We start from the raw sequence: 14,862 nt of genomic DNA, 5'->3' as shown, positions 1-14,862 counted from the left end.
TAAGTGATGGAAATTAGAGACATAATTTCCTCCCATACTGTTAACCAATTAGTCCAGTATAATTTACAGAATGGCCTTTTTTTTCCTGAAGACTTAATAATGCCACTCATTATTCTCCAGTATAGATGATCACTTTTCCTGGCTTATTCTGTTCCTAGTCACTGTTTAATTATAATAGTTTTATAATATCTATCGCCTATTATTTTATTGTGGTTAAAGACACAGAAAAGCTACCATTCAAACCACTTTTTGTTTTGTGTTTTTTCTTTTCAAATTTTTACTTAAATTCTGGTTAGTTAACATACAGTGCAGTATTGGTTTCAGGAGTAGAATTCAGTGATTCATCACTTACATACAAAACCTAGTGCTCATTGTAACATGTGCCCTCCTTAATGCCCATCACCCATCTAGTCCATCCCACACCCACTTCCCTCTATCAACCCTTAGTTTATTTTCTATCTTTAAAAGTCTCTTACATCAAATAACTTTTAAGTTTACAATTCAGTAGCATTAAATACATTCACAAAATCATGCAACTATCACCACTGTGTATTTCAAGAACTTTTTCATCATCCCAGACAGAAGCCCCATACCCATTCAACAATAACTCTCCTTTTCCCTTTCCCTCAGTCCCCAGTAACCTCCAGTCTAGTTTTTGCTGTCTCAATGAATTTGACTACTCTAGGTACCTCATATAAGTGGAATCATAGTATTTGTCCTTTTGTGTTTGCCTTGTTTCACTTAGCATAATATTTACAAGTTTCATCCATGTAGGATGTATCAGAATTTCATTCTTTTTAAAGGCTGAGTAATATTCCATTATATGTGCATACCACATTTGTTTATCAGGTCATTTGTTGACGGACATTTGGATTGTTTCCACCTTTGGGCCATTGTGAATAATACTGCTGTGAACACTGGTGTGCAAGTTTCTGTTTGAGTCCCTACTTAAAAAAATTTTTTTTTAAATCTTTATTCACTTTTGAGAGACAGAGACAGAGCATGAGCAGGCGAGGGGCAGAGAGAGATGGGGGAAACAGAATCTGAAGCAGGCTCCAGGCTCTTAACTGTCAGCACAGAGCCCGACGCGGGGCTTGAATCCACAAACCGTGAGATCATGACTTGAGCTGAAGTCGGGTGCTCAACCGACTGAGCCACCCAGGCACCCTTTGAGTCCCTACTTTTAATTCTTTTGGGTATATATCTAAAAGTGGAATTCCCAGATCCTATGGTAATTCTATGTTTAAGTGTTTTTTTTTTTAAATTGAGATATAGGTGGCATATAACATTAGTTTCAGGTGTACAACATAATGATTCAATATTTGTATATATTGCGAAGTGATCACCCACAAATCTAGTTAGCATCTGTCTTCATGCATAGTTATAAATTTTTTTTTCTTGTCATGAGAAGTTTTTTTTTAACTTTTTTTTTTTTTAACATTTATTTATTGTTGAGAGACAGAGACAGACCGAGCATGAGCCGAGGAGTGGCAGAGAGAGAGGGAGACACAGAATCCAAAGCAGGCTCCAGACTCTGAGCTGTCAGCATAGAGCCCGATGCAGGCCTCGAACCCATGAACCGTGAGATCATGACCTGAGCCGAGTCAGACGCTTAACCAACTGAGCGACCCAGGCACCCAGTCTTGTCATGAGAACTTTCAAGATTTGCTCTTAGCAGCTTTCAAATATGCAATACAGTATTATTAACTATAGTCACCATGTTGCTTGTTACATCCCCAGGATTTACTTATTTTGTAACTAGAAGTTTGTACCTTTTGACCTTCTTTAAAAATTTGCCCATCTCCCATCGCCACCTCCGGCCATCATCAATCTTCTTATTGAACAAGCTTGTTTGTTTGTTTTTGTTTTTGTTTTTGATTCCCACATGTAAGTGAGATCATACGGTATTTGTCTTTCTCTGTCTTAATTCAGTTAGCGTACTGCCCTCAAGTCCATCCATGTCATTGCCAATGGCAAGACTTTCCTCTTTGTTATGGCTGAATAATGTTTAATTGTGTATATATACACCACATTTTCTTATTCATTCACCAATGGACTCTTAGGTTGTTTCCATATATTGCCTATTGTGAATAATGCTGCAGTGAACATGGGTGTGCAGACATCTTTTAAAGTTAGTGTCTTTATTTCCTGCTTGGTAGATAGACCCTCAGGTGGCAGTTTTTAATGTATACAAATATGTGTAGTCCTTCAGGACCATGAGTGTAAGCTCCCCTGGCCACCAGACTCAGGCAATCTAGAAGCGTCCCCTGGGTAGCAGCTGCAAAGATAGTGCCCCTGTCTGAGGTCTCTGGAGAGGATTCCAGTTAGCCCTGAGCATGTGCTTAATTAGAAGGCTGTCCCCCAGGCTGCAGCTATAAAGCTAACAGGCCTGTTTCGCAGACTGTTGCCACTCTGCCCTGCCCTGGGGATGGTAGTTGGTTAAGAACTCTTTTTCTGTTGGTTATAGCCTTATGGGACCCACAAGCATGAGTCCTGCTGGTCACCAGAGTTAGGCAACCTAGAGTGTCCCCTGGGAAGCAGTCACAAAAATTGAGGTGCCAGGCGAGGGTACCAGCTCCTTTCTGGCAGATACTGGCAACCCGGAGTGGGGCAGAGGGAGAGCACACAGACAGCATCCACCAGCTTCTGTATCTGCAGAGTACTTCATCAGGCCCCTTGTGTGCCAAACCAGTAGCTTGCCCTCAGGCTGAAGCTCCAGGACCAGCAGATGGGCCTTTTCCACAGAACCACCGGGCATGTGTTTCCGTGTGCTGCCTGTGACACGCCCTGAGAGTGGTGCTGGCCAAGAACCGGCTCTCTGATCGTTACAGTCCCATCCCATGAGACCCAGGAATGCAACCCCCACTGGCCACCGGAGCCAGGAAGTCAAGCAGCATCCCCTGAGTGGCAGTCACAAAAACTGGGGCACCGATGTACAAACTGGGGTACCAGCTGTGTGTAAAAGCTCCCCTCTGGGAAATATTGGTGCTCTGAGGGTGGCAGAGTACAAACACAGAACCCACCCTCCAAGGTCTCTGGAGAGGATGACTGAGTCTTTAGATATGTGTTTGATTAGAACCCTGCCACTCAGATCACACCTGTGAAGATTAGTTGGCCTGCTTCACAGAGAGCCCGGGCTCCTCAGTCTGTTGTCTCTCTGTTGTGACATTGGGGGTGCAAGCTGGGTGCGAACTCTTTCTCCACTGGTTACGGTCCAGTGGGACCCATGAGCATAGCCCTCCAGCTGTAAAAATGAAGTCACCAGGCGGGGGTACAGGCTCCACTCTAGGAGATAGCAGAGGGCTGGAGTGAGGCAAAGGGGGAGAGCAGAGATTGTGCCCACGGGCCTCCGTATTTGGAGAGAAGTTCAGCAGACCCCCAGATGTGCGTTAATGTAGATGTCAGCCCCGTAGGCCAGTGCGTTAACATGAGAAAATAAATCTCTTTAACAGAAAGCTTAGGCACTTTATGCCTTTTCTGTATCTGTTGAGATTACCATAGGGTTTGTTTTTTTTCCCTTTAGTCTTTCGAGATGATAAATTACATCATTTTATGTTCAAATGATGAATCAAACTTCCTTTCTTGGAATAAACCCCACTAGGTCATTATCAGTTTCCTAGGCTCGTCATAGGGAAAGTGCCACAAACTGGGTGACTTAGTTAGAACAACGGGAATCTATGGTCTCAGAATTCTCAAGTACAGAAGTGTAAGATCAAGGTCAGCAGGGCTACACTCCACTTGAAATACATAGGAGAAGGGTCATCCTTTGCCTCTTCCAGCTTCTCGTAGCTCCGGGTGTTCCCCGGTTTGCAGCAGCACGACTCCACTTGGTACCTCCGTGTTCACGTGGCATTTTCCTGTCTCTTCACATTGTCTTCTCTTTATATGTGTGTCTGTCTCTGTGACTGAAGTTCCCCTTTTCATAAGGATACTAGTCATACTGGGTTAGGGTCCACCCTATGACATTATCTCAATTTGGGTAATGCTGCAAGGACCTTATGCTGTGGTCTGAATGTTTGTGGCCCCCTCCCCCCAATCCATGTGTTGAAATCCTAAGCACCAATGGTGAGGGTGTTAGCAGGTAGAGCCTTTGGGAGGTGCTTAAGCACGAAGGAGCCCTCACAAATGGGATCGATGCCTTATAAAAGAGGGCCCAGAGAGGTCCTTAGCCCCTGCCACTATGTGAGGACACAATGAGAATTCACGAACCAGGAAGGTGGCCCTCATCAAAACCACCATGCTGGCACCTTGAGCTCGGACTTCCCAGCCTTCAAAACCGTGAGAAATAGGGGCACCTGGGTGGCTCAGTCGGTTAAGCCTCCGACTTCAGCTAAGGTCACGATCTCATGGTCCGTGAGTTCGAGCCCCGCATTGGGCTCTGGGCTGATGGCTCAGAGCCTGGAGCCTGCTTCCAATTCTGTGTCTCCCTCTCTCTCTGCCCCTCCCCTGTTCATGCTCTGTCTCTCTCTGTCTCAAAAATAAATAAACGTTAAAAAAAATTAAAAAAAAAAAAAAGAAAAACCGTGAGAAATAAATTTGTTTATGAGCTACCTGGTCTGTGGTATTTTGTTAGAGCAGCCTGAGCAGACCAAGACAACTTATTTTGAAATAAAGTCACATTCTAAGGTACTGGGGGTTAGGACATCAACGGATCATTTTTTGGTGTGAAGATGCAATTCAATGCATAAAAGTCATGATGTGTAATCGTTTTGCATATTGGTAGATTTGATTTTTTGCTAAGGATTTTTATATTCATGCTTATAATGGATTTGAATTTGTACTATTTTTTTCTTGTAATGACTTTGGTTTTGGTGTCATAATGCGGTTTCATAAAATTTGGGGGAAACATTCCTTCCTCTTATTTTTCTCTGGCCGCTTTTAAGATTTCCTCTTTGTCTTTATTTTTCTGCATTTTCACTATAAATCCAAGTGTAATATTCTTGACTTACTTTATTTGAGATGTCTTGGTTTTCTTGCCTCTGTGAAAAAGTCATAGCCATCATCTGCCAACATACTGCTTTTGCCCTATTTCTCTCTCTCTCCTTCTCTTTGTATGTGTTTTTACCTGCTTTTACCTTGCAGCACTACTAATTCTGAACCATCTTAAACTGACAGTACTTGAGATTTCTTGGCCAACTCTGATGATGCCAATTTGGGTTATTCTGCTAGAAAGCTCCCTCCCTCCCATCTCTCTCTGTCTCTCTCTTTCTCTCTCTCCTTTGTCAGAATTATACCAAGGCCCTGTGGGAGTGGTTGAATGGATAATGGGACAACATTCTTTCAACTTCACCCTGACCTTGAGATGAGTTTCTGTGACTATGACGTTTTCTCAGAGTCTCTGTCTTGGGCATGACCCGAGCCTTGCCTTATATAACCCCTGTTTCCCCACTGTTAATTTTGGTGTTAATTAGCACATTTCTTCAGGAGGAAGGTGCTTTTTGAATTTTTTACTTAATTCTCTTGAATTTTGTTTTTGATGAAAATTTGGCTTGATAATAGCTACTCGCGTGAGTAGTGAATTTAAAAAGCCTTAAAAAAAAAAGTCACCATTTTAAGCTGTGTCAACAGAAAGTTCGGTCACAATAAGATGGCCTATGATTACCTAAAGCCTTGTTTTTGTATCCAGGTAAATCACTGCTTTCTACATCTTGTTTACCAGCTTTTCCTTCATTTCTTGATAGGACATCTGGTCTCCTGCCTCAGTGATGACTTCTACGTGGGGTCCCAATAGTCCCTCTCTTTCCAAACTTCATAAACAAGTTGCTGGTCTAATAATGATTTTTTTTCATTATTCTTAAAGTCCAATAAACTTAACCAGGAAGTGTCTTGGAATTTGTGTTAGATTTTTCTTAGTTGTTTTGTTCTCATTAAAGAAAGATCTATTCTACTACGACTTTCAGTATTTTTGTTTCATGTTTTAAATTTCTTAAGGACAAGAAATATGCATACATTGGATCCTTTGTCCCACATCTATAATTTTTCTTCAGTTCTTTATCATCTGTGCTCTTTTTCATTTCATTTTGCTTAGTTTTCATAGTCTGTGCAGGACATGCCTCTTTTCAGCTCTCTGTTATCTTAGTTGCTTCTAAGGTGGCTTTCCTTTTTCTTAAGATATTTCTTTCATTTCTGAGCTCTTTCAGGTCACATTAAAAATTCTTCTGCAGTTTCATTATCACTTCAAAAAATAATTTAGTATTTCTGTTTTTGACCTCTTGTTTCATAATGGCCATATTTAATTTCTTTTACAGGAAATGTATTTTCTGTGTGTTTTGTAACTTAATTCTTTTGATGTGCAAACAAGAATTTCCTTTGTCTTTTGTTCCTTAGGCTTTGTCATTTTTATGGGCAAAGGGCTGCATTACGTTTTCATAGATCTATGTTGGCTCACTTTTTACTATTATACAATTTAATGGGGCCACTCTAAGAGACCAGTTATTTGCTGAAGAGACATGTTGGTGTGGTGAGAGGCACCTAGTGTGTGAGCCGGGACACTAAAGGCTCAGGCCTTTCAACTGGGGACACTTGGTCACCAGCACCCTTCTGTCAGGTAGCAGCAGGTCAACAGGCTCCTCCTTAAAGCCTGTTGATAGCCTTGAAGATCATACATGTCTAGTCAGGTGTTTAGAGCTTTATTTATTTTCATCAGCAGCCCCTTAGTAAACTGTAACTCACTTTTTGTTTCTTCACCCTCACACATGGATGCGTTGTTAGGGAAACGCTTGAAGAGAAATAGCTCTCTTACCAAACATACAGTGATGGTGAGAAAGTTCGTGACTCAAGGACTTGAATATCCCTATTAATCCTGCACTACAGGACCTTGGGCAAGTCTGAGGAAAACTGGGTACATGGACTCAGACATAAAAATGCTTCTTACTGTTGAGGGCACACTAGCCTCTATTTCTTGTCAGAAACAAATGAGACTTTCCTTGGCCCCTTGGTCAAAAATCTCACTTATTTTGGGGGTAGGAGATATCAAAATATACATTACCTGGGTGAAGTTAATGGGGCCAGGAAGACTATTCAAGGCTATTTCAATAGGGGAGAGAGATTGAGCTCACCTTGGCTGAAACAAAGGTGGGAGAGTTTTAAAAAGCTGGGGTGGGGAAGGAGGAGGATTGTTGGCCACCTGTGTCTGCTGACTGGCTTTACCCAAAGAATAACTACATTTTCTCTTATCTTCATGACATGTGAGAATTTTACACTTCGAGCAAGGCACCCCCTGAAGTTAGGTTCCTACCCTACCATGGAATGGAGAACTTCTTTGATGATTACATTTCAGGGATCTCCCAGGTCCTTGAGAAAAGCTTTCCCATGGATCTTAAAGCTGGCAAGGGGCTTTTCAGGACATTTCTATACATTTCAAAGGGAGTAGAATAACAACATACAATCACCTTTTCCAAAGAAAATGCTTCATGTTAGTAAAAAGGAAAGGGAATTCAGGGACTAGAGACAAGAAGACATCTATTTCCAATTTAGTCAAGCTGAGGGGAATGTTAAGGCCATCTTGGTCAGGGGGCTGCCCTCTGGTCATGGAGCTACTGTTCTTCAGCCAAGACACTCTCCCCTCCGCTTCCCCCAGCCCTATTCACCTTCTCCCCTCGCCCATTCTTTTTCTGAGGCCAGCTGCTGGGCCCTATCTCACTGCATCTTCCCCAGTCTCCTGCCTGGGCTGAGTGTCAGTGCCTACCCAGAGCCTCCAGGGCTGGGGAGGGAATGGGGATGTGGTAGCCATGAGGGAACCAGAACCGCCTCGCCAATGCAGGGTGACGGGGAGGTCTTGGATGTCTGGTCCCTGGAGAAATGGATGGGACAGGTGAAGAACTGGAGGCTAAGAAAACAGTCTCCTCCCTGGGGACTCAACAGAGGTCCAACATGCAATGCACTTGATGCGTTCCCTGGAGCCTGATTTCAGTTGCACTTCTGGGTAACATTCCTTTGCCTTCTTGTTGTAGGACCTGTTGATTTCTCTTTAATCTGTCAGAAGGTGGAGGAAAAGATGGGCTGCCAACAGTCTCTTCAAGGATCAGACGTGTCCAAAGTCCGCACCATTTACCTCAATGAGCCCATTAGGAACAACTTCTGCAAAAACTCCATCAGGTGAGAAGTGTGTGTAGCTGGGAGGAGAGGAAGGAGGAGGATGTCGTCCTCACCTGCAAAATACACTTGGTGTAGATACTTCAGGGTGTAACAGTTGTCTCAAACCCTGATAAACTTTGAATTCTCAAGTTCACTACCAAGAATAGGCTGTGTCTTCATCTCACCCTCAAGGTTTCTGTTTCTGAATTGGCCTCTGCTCTCACTTGTTCCTCCTGTTCATCGAGAGTGCCCTTTAGCAATACCTAGGAGGTAAAAGTGCTTTCCTTTCTTCCCCCCAAGGTTTTATTTAAATTCATGTTGGTTAACATAGAGTGTAGTATTGGTTTCAGGAGTTGAATTTAGCGATTCATCACTTACATATAACACCCAGTGTTCATCCCAACAAGTGCCCTCCTTAATGCCCATCACCCATTTAGCCCGTCCCCCCCTCCACCCAACACCTCTCCAGCAACCCTCAGTTTGTTCTCTACAGTTAAGAGTCTCTTGTGGTTTGCCTCCCTCTTGTTTTCATCTTATTTTCTTTTTCCTACACTTCCCCTATGTTCATCTGTTTCGTTTCTTAAATTCCACATGTGAGTGAAGTCATGTCTTTCTCTGACTGACTTATTTCGCTTAGCATGATACATTCTAGCTCCATCCACATCTTGCAAATGGCAAGATTTCATTCTTTTTGATGGCTGAGTAACATTCCATTAAATACACATGCGCGCACATGCACACACACACACACACACACACACATCTTTATCCATTCATCAGTTGATGGACATTTGGGCTCTTTCCACAGTTTGGCTATTGTTGACAGCTATAACCATTGTGGTGCATGTGCCTCTTTCAATCACTACTCTTTGTATCCTTTGGATAAATACCTGGTAGTACAATTGCTGGGTCATAGGGTAGTTCTCTTTTTAACTTTTTGAGGAACCTCCATACTGTTCTCCAGAGTGGCTGCACCAGTTTGCATTCCCAAGGTAAATGCTTTGCAGTGGAACCTCACAGAGCTGCTGAGTTCTCCACCATTATCCTCCATTGGGGAATTTAGCATTAGGCTTTTTTTTTTTTTTAATTGAAGTATACTTAATATACGGTGTTATATTAGTTTTCAGGTGTATAATATAGTGATTCAGCAATTGTATACATTACTCAGTGCTCATCAGGGTAAGTGTGCTCTCAATCCCCTTTATTTCACCCATCCCCCCACTCATCTCCCTTCTGGCAACCACCAGTTATTCTGTATTTAAGTTTCTGGTTTTTTGTTTGCCTCTTTTTTCTTTATTGGTTTCTTATATTCACATATGACTGAAATAATATAGTATTTGTCTTTCTCTGGCTGACTTATTTCACTTAGCATTATACCCTCTAGGTCCTTCCATTTTGATATATACCATACCTTCTTTACCCGTTCATCTGTGGACGGACACTTGGGTTCCTTCTATATCTTGCCTATTGTAAATAATGCTGCAATAAACATAAGGGTGCATATAGATCTGCGAATTTGTGTTTTTGTTTTCTTTGGGTAGATACCCAGTAATGAACTACTAGATCATATGGTAAATATATTTTTAATTTTTCATGAAATCTCCATACTGTTTTCCATAGTGGCTGTACCAATCTGCATTCTCACCAACAGTGCATGAGGGTTCCTTTGCCTCCACATCCTTGTTACTGTGATTTTTCATTTTAGTCATTCTGACAGGTGTAAAGTGATATTTTATTGTGGTTTTAATTTGCATTCCCATGATAATTAGTGATGTTGAGCATCTTTTCATCTGTCTGTTGGCCATCTATATGTCTTCCTTGGAAAAATGCTTATTCAGGTCCTCTGCCCATTTTTAATCACACTAATTTGGGGGGGGGGTTGAGGGGAATATGTTTATATTTGAATAAGTTTATATACATAGGATGTTAACCCCTTACTGGATATGTCATTTGCAAATATCTTCTCCCACTCAGTAGATTGCCTATTCATTTTGTTGATGGTTTCCTTCACTGTGCAAAAGCTTTTAATTTTGGTGTAGTCCCAATGGTTTAATTTCGCTTTTGTTTCCAGAAGACATATCTAGAAAAATATTTCTACGTCCAATGCCAAATGGACATTTCTTTTAGGAGTTTTATGGTTTCAAGTCTTACATTTAGGTATTTAGTCCATTTTGATTTTATTTTTGTGTATGATGTAAGAAATTGGTCCAGTTTCATTCTTTTGCATGTAGCTTTCCGGTTTCCCAGTACCATTTATTGAAGGGATTGTCTTTTACCCTTTTCATATTCTTGCCTCCTGTGTCATAGATTAAGTGACCAAATAGGTGTGTGTTTACCTCTGGGCTGCCTATTCTGTTCTATTGGCCTGAGTGTCTGTTTTTGTGCTAGTACCATAATATTTGGATTACTATAGCTTTAGTACCATGATGTTTGGATTACTATGGCTTTGTAGTACATCCTGAAATCTGGGAGGGTGATATGTCTGGTTTTGTTCTTCCTTCTCAAGATTGCCTTAGCTATTTGGGGTCTTTTGTGATTTCATACAAATTTGAGGACTATTTGTTCTAGTTCTGTGAAAATGTTAGTGTTTTTATAGGAATTACACTAAATGCATAGATTGCTTTGTGTAGTATGGACATTTTAACAATATTGACTCTTCTAATCCATGATCATGAAATATCTTGCCATTTGTGTCATCTTCAGTTTCTTTCATCAATATTTTACAGTTTTCAAAGTACAAGTGTTTCACCTCCTTGGTTAAGTTTACTTTTAGATATTTTATTATTTTTGGTGCAATTGTAAATGAGATTTTTTTTTTCTTGATTTCTCTTCCTGCAGCTTTGTTATTAGTGTATAGAAACACAACAGATTTCTGTATAGTAATTTTGTATCCTGCAACTTTACTAAATTATCATTACTCATAGTCATTTGGTGGAGTTTTAAGGGTTTTTCAAATATAGTGTCATCTGCAAATAGTGACAGTTTTACTTCTTCCTTACCAATTTAGATGCTTTTTATTTCTTTTTCTTGTCTGATTGCTATGGCTAGGACTTCCAGTGATCTGTTGAATAAAACTAGTGAGAGTGGACATCCTTTTCTTGTTTCTGATCTTAGAAGAAAAGCTCTTAGTTTTTCACCATTGAGTATAATTTTAGCTGTGGGTTTTTCATATAAGGCCTTTAGTATGTTGAGGTATGTTTCTTCTAAACCTGTTTTATTGAGAGTTTTTATCAAAAATGGATGTTACATTTTGTCAATTGCTTTTTCTGCATCTATTGAGATAATATGATTTTTATCCTTTCTCTTGTTGATGTGATGTATCACATTGATTGATTTGTACATATCGAACCACCCTTACATCCCTGGAATAAATTTTACTTGATTGTGGTAAATCGTTCTTCTAATGTATTGTTGGTTTTAGTTTGGTAATATTTTGTTGAGGATTTTTGAGTCTATTCATATCAGAGATATTGGCCTGTTGTTTTCTCTTTTTGGTAGTGTTTTTGTCTGGTTTTGGTATTAGGGTAATGCTGGCTTTATAGAATGAATTGGGAACTTTTCCTTCATCTTTTATTTTTTGGAATAGTTTGAGAAGAATATGTATTAACTCTTTTTTAAAAGTTTGGCAGAATTCATCTGTAAAGCTATCTGGCCCTGGCCCTCTGTTTGTTTGGAGTTTTTTGGTTACTAATTCAATTTCAATATTGGCAATCTGTGTGCTCAGATCTTCTATTTCTTCCTGATTCAGGTTTTGAAGATTGTACGTTTCTAGGAATTTCTTCTAGGTTGTCCAATTTTTGGCATATAATTTCTCATAATATTCTCTTATAATCCTTTGTATTTCTGTGGTGTTGGTTTTTCTCCTTTATTTTTCCTTTTTTAATTTTTTAATGTTTATCCATGTTTTGAGAGGGACAGAGTGCAAATGGTGGAGGGGCAGAGAGAGAGGGGGACACAGAATCTGAAGCAGGCTCTTGGCTGTGAGCTGTTAGCACAGAGCCTGATGTGGGTCTTGAACCCACGAACTGTGAGATCATGACCTGAGCCAAAGTTGGTCACTTAATGGACTGAGCCACCCAGGCACCCCTCTTCTCCTTCATTTCGGATTTTATTTGAGTCATTTTCTCTTTTTCTTGATGAGTCTGGTTATACTTTATCAACTTTATCTTTTTAAAGAACTAGCTCTTGATTTCATTTATATTTATTGTTTTAGTCTCATTTTATTCATTTCCACTCTAATCTTTATGTTTCCTTCTTTCTGCTAGCTCTGGACTTAGTTTGTTCTTCCTTTTCTAGCTCCTTTAGGTGTAAGGTTAGGTTGTTTGGAATTTTTTTCTTATTTCTTGAGGTGGGCCTGAATTACTATAAACGTACTGCTTAGAACAGACTTTGCTGTGTCCCAAAGATTTTGGAAAACTGTGTTTTCAATTCATTTGTCTCCATGTATTTTTTGAGTTTTTCATTAGCAGCAATAAATGGTGTTGATGATGGGGACCCTGACATGAAGTGACAAGAAGTCCACTTTACCTCTGTGTTCCATCCCAACAAATCACCTCACTCTGAGCAGGAGAAAAATGCCAGACAAGCCAAACTGAGGTCATCCTCATTGATCCATTGGTTGTTTAGGGGCATACTGTTTAGCCTCTATGGGTTTGTGTTTTTTCCAGCTCTTTTTTTTTTTTGTAATTGATTTCTAGTTTCATACCATTTTGGTCAGAAAAGATGCTTGAGATTATTTGAATGTTCCTAAATTTATTGAGACTTGTTTTGTGCCCTGGCATGTCATCTAGTCTAGAGAATGTTCTACATGTACTTGAAAATAGTGTGTATTCTGTTGTTTTGGATGGAATGTTTTGTTTATATCTGTTAGGTCCATCTAGTCTGATCTGGTTCACAGACACTGTTTCCTTGTTGATTTTCTGTCTGGACAATCTATTAATTGATGTAAGTGGAGTATTAAAGTCCCCTTCTATTACTGTGTTACTGTCAGTTTCTTCCTTTATTACTGCTAATGTTTGCTTTTTGTGTTTAGGTGCTCCTATGTTGGGTGCATAGATATTTACAATTGTTATATTCTCTTGGTGGATTAATCCCTTTATCATTATGTAGGGTCCTTATTTGTCTCTTGCAATAGTCTTTGTTTTAAAGTCTATTTAGTCTGATTTAAGTATTGCCACCCCAGCTTTTTTTTTTTTTTTGGCTTCCATTTGCATAGTATATGTTTTTCCATCCTTTCATTTTCCGTGTGTATGTGCCTCTAGGTCTGAAGTGAGTTTCTTGTAGGGAAGCTTATAAATGAGTCTTGCTTGTTTTTGTTTATTCAGTTACCCTATGTATTGTGATTTGAGCATTTAGTACGTTCACATTTAATTATTGATAGATATTTACTTACTGCCATATTGTTGTTTCTGGTTGGTGTTGTAGTTCCTTTTTTCTTGCTCTCTTTCCTTGTGGTTTGATGGCTTTCCTTAGTGTTATACTTGGATTTCCTTCTCTTTATTTGTTGTGTATCTGCTGTAGGTTTTTGATCTGTGGTCACCACCAGGATCAAATATATGACATCTTATGTATGTTGTAGTCTATGTTCATAGTTACTTAAGTTCAAACACATTCTAAAAGCACTAAATTTGGGGGTGCCTGGGTGGCTCAGTTGGTTAGGCATCTGACTTCAATTAAGGTCATGATCTCACAGCTTGTGGGTTTGAGCCCCACGTTGGGCTCTGTGCTGACAGCTCAGAGCCTGGATCCTGCTTTAGATTCTGTATCTCTCTCTCTCTCTCTCTCTCTCTCTCTCTCGGCCCCTCCCCTGCTTGAGCTTTGTCTCTGTCTTTGTCTCCCTCTCAAAAATAAACAAACATTAAAATTAAAAACAAAATAAAAGCATTTTTTGGTATTTTTATATTTGTACATTTTATATTTTTATATTTGTACATTTTTACACCCCTTTATGTTTTATGTATATAATGTCATATTTGACATCATTTTATTTTGTATATCTCTTAACCAATTTTCTGTAGATAACTGATTTTACTGCCTTTGTCTTTTGGCTGTCATACTCATCATGTATAAGTGAGTTATCTACCACCTTTACTATATGTTTGCTTTTATCTGTGAAAATTTTTCCTTTTATAATTTTCTTCTTATTATGACCTTTTCTTTCCATTTAAAGAATTTCCTTAAACATTTCTTGTAAGGTTGGTTTAGTGGTGATGAACTCCTTCAACTTTTGTTTGTCTGGGAAATTCCTTATCTCTTTTTCTATTCTGAATGGTAAACTTGTTGGATAGAATATTCTTAGTTGTAGGTTTTTGTTTTTTTTTTTCTTTTGGCACTTTGAATCTATCATGCTACCCTTTGGCCTGTAGTTTCTGCTGAAAAATCACATGATAGATTTATGGGGTTTTCTTCTTATGTAACTCTCTGCTTGTCTCTTGCTTTTTAAAAAATTCTCTTTATCATTACTTTTTTGCCATTTTAATTATTATATGTCTTGGTATGGACGTCTTTGGGTTCATCTGGTTAGGGACTCTCTCTGCATTCTGTATCTGGGTGTCTGTTTCCTTCCCTAGATTAGAGAAGTTTTCAGCTATTATTTCTTCAAGTAAGTTTTTTGCCCCCTTCTTTTTCTCTTCTTTTTCTGAAATCTCTATATTTGAATGTTATTGATGATGTCGCAGAGTTCCCTTAACCTATTTCCATTTTTTATTATTGGTTTTTCTTTTTGCTGTTCAGCTGGGTTGATTTCCATTACCCTATCTTCCTGATCACTAATCTGTTCTTCTGCAT

At 39.6% G+C, this 14,862-nt stretch overlaps 1 protein-coding gene across 7 annotated transcripts in view; it reads left to right on the top strand.

Moving 5' to 3' along the window:
* The window catches only part of LOC125175992 (phospholipid-transporting ATPase IB-like), a 212,694-nt gene that overhangs the window by 14,746 nt on the left and 183,086 nt on the right, over nt 1-14,862 (top strand). For 5 of the 7 annotated variants that reach the window (XM_047876704.1, XM_047876739.1, XM_047876699.1 and 2 more), the window contains exon 2: nt 7,953-8,097. In XM_047876704.1, the coding sequence (XP_047732660.1) occupies nt 7,997-8,097 (101 nt within the window). In that variant the 5' untranslated portion in view covers nt 7,953-7,996. Of the gene's footprint in view, nt 1-7,952; nt 8,098-14,862 lie in introns of those variants that run through there. The other 2 variants (XM_047876721.1, XM_047876730.1) reach the window with 2 other exon arrangements.

This window comes from Prionailurus viverrinus, chromosome A1 (genome assembly GCF_022837055.1).
Source record: "Prionailurus viverrinus isolate Anna chromosome A1, UM_Priviv_1.0, whole genome shotgun sequence".
Classification (NCBI taxonomy): domain Eukaryota; kingdom Metazoa; phylum Chordata; class Mammalia; order Carnivora; family Felidae; genus Prionailurus; species Prionailurus viverrinus.
Note: the sequence above shows the minus strand (reverse complement) of the source record. Positions and strands in the feature narration are given on the sequence as shown.